A 6,481-nucleotide genomic window follows, 5' to 3' on the forward strand; every position below is an offset into this window, starting at 1 on the left:
TATAGACCCATTGTGGTTTGCTTCTTCCCTGGACCCCGCATACGTGGGAGCTTTGTGCACCGGACTGCCCTTTTTTATTAGAAATGACCTAGGCGACCTTCACCTAACATGCTGCAAATCAGAACTCTCTCAACTCCCTGCCAAACACCTCTTAGGAGAACCTAATACACTAGGATCCTGCTCTTTCATGCAAACTCACCTTCTCTTCTGCATGGATGTAATTTGAGAGAGTTCCCCCCAAAGTAAATAGGGCTACCTGCATGTGGTATAAGCACAATAATCCCAATCACCCATTTTTAGCTTGGTTAGCATAAGGGACAGCCTTGCCACACTTGAGAAATTGACCTCATGGTGAAAAAATTCAGACCCTTTTGCATACTTTGTGGGATTGAACTTGAAAACTGAAAGCACTTGTCCTTTAGCTTGCCTAACATAGCACATGTAATCATTGGTGTAGGCTTTGCAATCAACATAAGACAATTCAAAGGTTGGGATCAAACTATTAGATGGCTAGATACTCTTGGAGACCCAACTGAAGAATTGTACAAAGCAGGCATGAAACTCTGCTATTTATCACTCCTGGAGAGCCAGAAATTATTTGCTCTATGAGAAAATCAAATTCAGTTAAGACTCGTGACTAACCATCTAGAAAGTGTGCCAGGATGCGAGAAGCTTAAGCAGGGGAATCTGAGAAAACCAGAACATGGCCTGAAGATCTAATTTTATTTGGACATAGAATTGAATTCTTTACTGCTATTCTCATGAGACTCCGCATATACAATTTGCTTCCTACTTTTTGCCAAAAAGCAGATGCAGATTCTGAACTGACAAAAAGTAAGGAACAAACATAAAGCCTTGAAAGTTCTACTCTACAGCACATTGTCAGTGTTAGTTATATTAGGAACAATAATCAAATAAAAGCCTCAACTCTAGAGGGGTTAGCCGTCCAAATGGTATGATGAAACGGAAAAGACAAAATTTCAAGGACCAAAAACTTCAAAGAAAAAAAAAAAAAAAATCCTTGAAGGAATATTCTCCCAAAGAATCTAGAACCCACGACTGACAGTCTCTATAGAAGTATTACCCCAAAAAGAACAACAAAGAAGAGAGCAACACCTCCCTTCATTAAGAGATCAATGAAATGAGTCTCATGAAATCTCAACTCCAATCGAAATATAAAAGGAATGAATAATGCAAACAGGACAACCTCTACAAACAAGGAAAGTGCAAAGGCCTACATTACAGTTCAAAGTAATCCATAAGGAAGATTATTGATGCTAACTCATTAGGCACTCAAATAATTCAGCAATAGGTATGGAGATTGCCCTCTATCAAGCCCGGTACACAAAGCACCCGCGTATGCGGGGTCCAGTGTTCCAATAACAGGCCAAAAATTAAAATGACTTGAAAACTCATACACAACTCCAAATACGTCAGTATACAGATTAAACCTGAAGTTTGTTAAATGACATCCCAACACAGAACAACAGATCTCAGAATGCGATGTCAAGACACCATAGATGCATCTTGCCTTAGTCCCCACCTCTATGGAAAAATAGGAACGCATTTAATGCATGTAATCGGAGACGACGGCTCAAAGCAGCAGCAGACATAATATACACCCACCCTTGAAGAAAACAAATGTGGGAAAATCTCAGCAGTATAGTAGTAATGTGTATACATTATCTGGAGCTATTTGTATTACAAACAAGTATTTACAAATTTTAGCTTGTTTTGTTGTTCAGGTTCTGTCACCCTAAATTTAGCCTTTCACATCATCACTTGCTCTCTTGCCAGTTTCATCCAACCACTCCTTTAATTTGGCTTCTTTATCAGCCCTGAAATCCTCATAGTTTTCTGTCTCCGACAATAAATTATGACTTGATAGGTTTCTACCAACTGGTACTTCTGGTAGTGCATCTGCAATCTGACTTGATAAGGGCAGTTCATCAGTTTCAATATGTGGCAAAGCTGGATCGGTACCCGCAGCTACAACTGACAGTGGTGCATTAGGATAGAGCATTGACTTCTCACCCTTGGTTTCTCTTGGTTCTTTGGTATCAAATTGTGGCCACCTGAAGTTGCTAGCCTTTTGTTTTGCTGATTTGAAAACGCTAGAAAAATAATTGCCAGTTCTTTCAACATCCTGCTGGCCATGAGCGGAATTACGGCCCCATGTAGTTGGTCCCCAAGAGCTAGTTCTTCCAATAAGAAGACCTGAACTAGTGTTTTGGATTAACCCTCTTTTTGGTTGTTTAGTTGACATGATGCCTAGAGAATTTCTAATATCTTTAATCATCTCATCAGCAATGGGCAACCCACATTTATTCATAGACGTCACCATGGTTATGGAGTCCTCCAAATCTTCAGTGTGCAGAGTTGTTTCTCGAGATTGCTCAATGACATTATTCCTGAGATTGATAAGATTGGGCACTTGATTCTGAGCATGCTGCTGAACATAGAAAAGGCCCACTGAGGGTTCATTTGCCACATATTTTATCATCTCTGCTAAACTTTCAGTTATCTCCACAAAGCCATCAACAGTGGAGAATCCATGCATCTTGTTGAAATGAGCGGCAGCTCATTACTGGTTTTGTCAAAAAACAAGTAAATGCAATTTAGTGGGGGAAGTGAATGAAAATGAAATGGAAGAAAATGAAAAGAAAATGCCCAACTTATGTTAGCCTAGTAGTTTCATGGACACAAAGATTACTCCAATCGAGTTCAGCAATCAAGCATGCAACAGTTGATTAACAGTTAATGAGATTTGGATTGTGTGTTTTATTATAATAAAATATTTCAAAACATGAACGACAAAGGCATTGAAATTTTCAATTTGAATTCAATAAATAAATAAACAACAAAATTAATTAGAAGTTTGAGCACATCTTGGTACACAGCACCTCTCATATCCTCCTCCGCCACAATGTGACACATATTCCTTGGAACTTTAAAAATAACGTTTGAGAAAGAACTAGAAAATGATCCTCAACAAAGTAATTCCGTTTATTGACTTCCTCCCTGCCCTTATCATCATTCATGAAGTTTCATGTTACATTAAATTTCTTCTCACTCTTAATTTAATAATTCCCCTGCTGCAACACTTGTAATTTAGTTGCATCATGTAAAGATATACTTTCAAATGGTTTCAGAAGATCTATTATGCTTTTATGCAAAGAAGGCTGGATATCTCCTTTCCAAGAAGAGAGACGAGCACACAAACAATTTATGGATAGTCAAAACAACTTAGAAGATATATGGGGACACACAAGATAATTAAATCTTTGTATTATTGTAAACTTATTTCTCAGAGTTAGGATTAGAAGCATGATTAAATGGAAGTACAAAGAAATGATCACAATGACAAATCTGATTAAACCTTCAATTCCTATCCAGCACACTAGTCAAACACATTCAGAATCAGGAATATACTGCTAAGACATTTTGAATCCTTGTAAATGAAGTTCTTGTGCTATAACAATTCTAATGTTGACTGTTCATAGTTAACTATTATATGACATGGGGCTGTTGTATTGCAAGGCATACGCAACTTATCTCAATTTAACAAAGCTTTACCCAGACTTACATTCAAATGCATTAATTTATATTTTGTATTGTGATCTATATAGGATAACATTTCTCAAAGATCATAATCATCATGTCTACTAACAATAACAATACGTGCTCTCTCTAGTCTCTCCTGTCCCTGAACATTGCAAACTTGAATCAAACCATTAATCAGTTTGAGAGAGAGAGAGAGAGGTCTTTGCAGTCTTGTCTTGACTGCAAAACATCTTCCGGGCGTACGGGCATCTTAACATGTCAACGCTCCACAATTTGCCACATTAAAAGGTGTCTCGGCCTCGGGTACAACTTAAACCCCAGAGCCAGAGTACTCCCTGCACAAAAGCAATTCTCACGTTTTTGAAGCCCTTTTGATTCTAACGAATGGCAAACTTTCCACAACGTTTCTTCCATCAGTTTCAACCCAGAATGCCTTTACCGAAAATTAACAACACAACAATTAATCAACTATTCTCTCCACACAGCCAAAAACATATTCATAATTTATTTATTTATTTTTTAAAAATCTGATTCAAATTTGATACCGAATCTTATTTTGCTTCAAAAACATTAATTTTTACTCCAATAACAAACACACCCAATTCTCAAAATCTTGTTTTAAGTTGATTTCTCCAATTCCTAGTCATCAAGCAGCAATCTAGATATAGAGAGGGAGATCGATCTAAGAGGTGAAGTGGGAAGAGGGAAGACTACTTACAGGAAACCCTAAAAGAGATGATGAGGGAGAGGTTCTTGCAAGACCATCCACAGCTCTTCTGATCATCAGACGAAGGCCGACCTAGTCACAGCCCCCAACGAGTGAAGATTGCTCCTTTTGGCTTATTTCGAACCGATACCGTCGAAGCCAAGCAATCTACCTTCAATTATTACTCCTTTTCTCTCTTGCAAAAGACAAAAATATTGTATTCACTGTCGAGATGACAATGTCGATTGTCGATGACCCTCCTAGATCGAGAAACAACCATGTGCGAGCATCGCCGCCTACGGTCCCATGAAGCGCCTTTTTATCAAAACCTTCGTCAAAAGAGTCATCGCTTCAATCCATCTGAAGAATTGGGACCAGTTCTGGTCCTACCCTTCCAATACCCACCGCCTGTGCCCAGCCGGGCCAGCTCCAGCACGGGTTCCATTTCACGGTAAATAAATTAACGGGTGCAGGCGGGCGTCAAATTTCACTATAAACATTTTTAGATAATAAAAAAATCCTTATATAATATAAAATATGTGACTTGTATTTTTCTTATTTGATCTCTTTTATATTAGTATCAATAAAAAATATATATCATCTGTAGCAAATTTTTCGATTTAAATAACTGAAAATTGTCACAATAACAAATTGTGTAGAAATACCATTTAAAATTTTAAAATTTTTAAAATAATAATTTTTCAGTTCTAAATATGGAAATTTTCTATATAAAGGGAATTCAATATTTGAAATATTTTAAAATATTTAAATGCATACTTTGAAATCTGAAATAAAAATAATTATAATATTTTTCTAAGTAAAATATTAAATATCTCAAACATTATGTCAGGATTCACCTTCATGACTATCCAAAACTCAACGAAAGATACCACCCCCTAATATACAAGGCGACCCTTCTCATAGTGCAATACGCATGTTCTTCTTTCTTAATGACAAACTTTTAATGACATCTTTCAGAATTAGGCTCCTAATGTGTGATAGAAGTTGATAGTTGGATTCATGGTTTATTGGAAAAATGGAAACAACCGATAGTGTTGGTTTATAGCTCAAAAATATTATAAAAAAATAAAATTTTAACATTTAATTATTTAAGAAAAGGAAAGAAAATATGTTACATGGCCTATCCATGAAAAAATTAATTTACTCATCATTAACATTTAATTTGTTATAATTTTTAATCATGTTGGAATAAAATTTTTTATTTATAGTAGTCTTTAATATTAAAATAAAAATATAATAGAAAATAATTCTTCTTTTTCTTTTTCTTTTTTATCTTTTTTTTCTTAGCAAAACCTTTGATATAGACCGAGCAATAAGGAATTATATATTTATTGATAAATGTGTGAAATGTGTTTTGTTTTTTCTATAACCAAGAGCTATGAGCCTAAATAACTATAATCATTTATGTACCATATACTATTTATTCGATGACCACTAATAATAGTAGTAGTTTTCACAATACATAAGTAAGTTTCCTCTTTCAAATCCAATAGTGCAAAACATAATAGTTTCAACCCAATTTTGGTAAGCTAGTATTCATTCAAACCTACTAAAGTTTATAGTTTTATTCCATAAAAAAATGTCTCAAATTAAAGTCTTAAATAACCAACATTTTCCTAATATACACTTAATGTGGGATCGTGACAAGTTATTTTATCTAATTTTTTACACCTTCCTAAAAATTACCCACACCTTTGGTACCAATTAATAATTTTGACCTAATTATGTTGAAAAATTATCCACTTTGGCCCAATTGTGACACAAAGCTGATCATAGTAGGCTCACTCGCTAACTCATTTTTTTTTATGTTTCCTCAAAGTGGCCTACCCTTTTTATGGAACCTTCACTTATGTGTAGGATTCACTCATGTGATAGCATTGACACTGTGATTTTGATACTATCTGTAACTCTTTGGGCCCAATTTCATTGAGGATTTTTTTTTTTTTTTTAAATTTTAACCGTTAGATCTCGTGATCTTTGACTCATGAAAGACAAAAGAATTTTTTTTTTTTATTACATACTTGAGGAGATATCATGACATACAATAAATGTTATTTTTTTTCTTGTCATAACACAAGTTTTTTTTATTTGAGGCCTTGATTTGAATACCATATCATAAATATAAAAATTATAAACTTTAGTCATTAGAAAGTTTTATAAAGGATAGTAAATGGGTTGGTGTGTATGCTA

At 35.1% G+C, this 6,481-nt stretch overlaps 1 protein-coding gene across 1 annotated transcript; it reads right to left on the reverse strand.

Moving 5' to 3' along the window:
• Window positions 1–1,628: 1,628 nt before the first annotated feature.
• On the reverse strand, window positions 1,629–4,735 carry LOC131165422 (uncharacterized). The gene is made up of 2 exons (XM_058123227.1): window positions 4,283–4,735; window positions 1,629–2,587 (listed from the first exon to the last, which is right to left on the reverse strand). Exon 2 carries the CDS (start codon window positions 2,558–2,560, stop codon window positions 1,763–1,765), a length of 798 nt encoding a protein of 265 aa, XP_057979210.1. The 5' UTR covers window positions 2,561–2,587; window positions 4,283–4,735; the 3' UTR covers window positions 1,629–1,762.
• Window positions 4,736–6,481: the final 1,746 nt, after the last annotated feature.

Source organism: Malania oleifera, chromosome 10, assembly GCF_029873635.1.
Source record: "Malania oleifera isolate guangnan ecotype guangnan chromosome 10, ASM2987363v1, whole genome shotgun sequence".
Taxonomy (NCBI): domain Eukaryota; kingdom Viridiplantae; phylum Streptophyta; class Magnoliopsida; order Santalales; family Ximeniaceae; genus Malania; species Malania oleifera.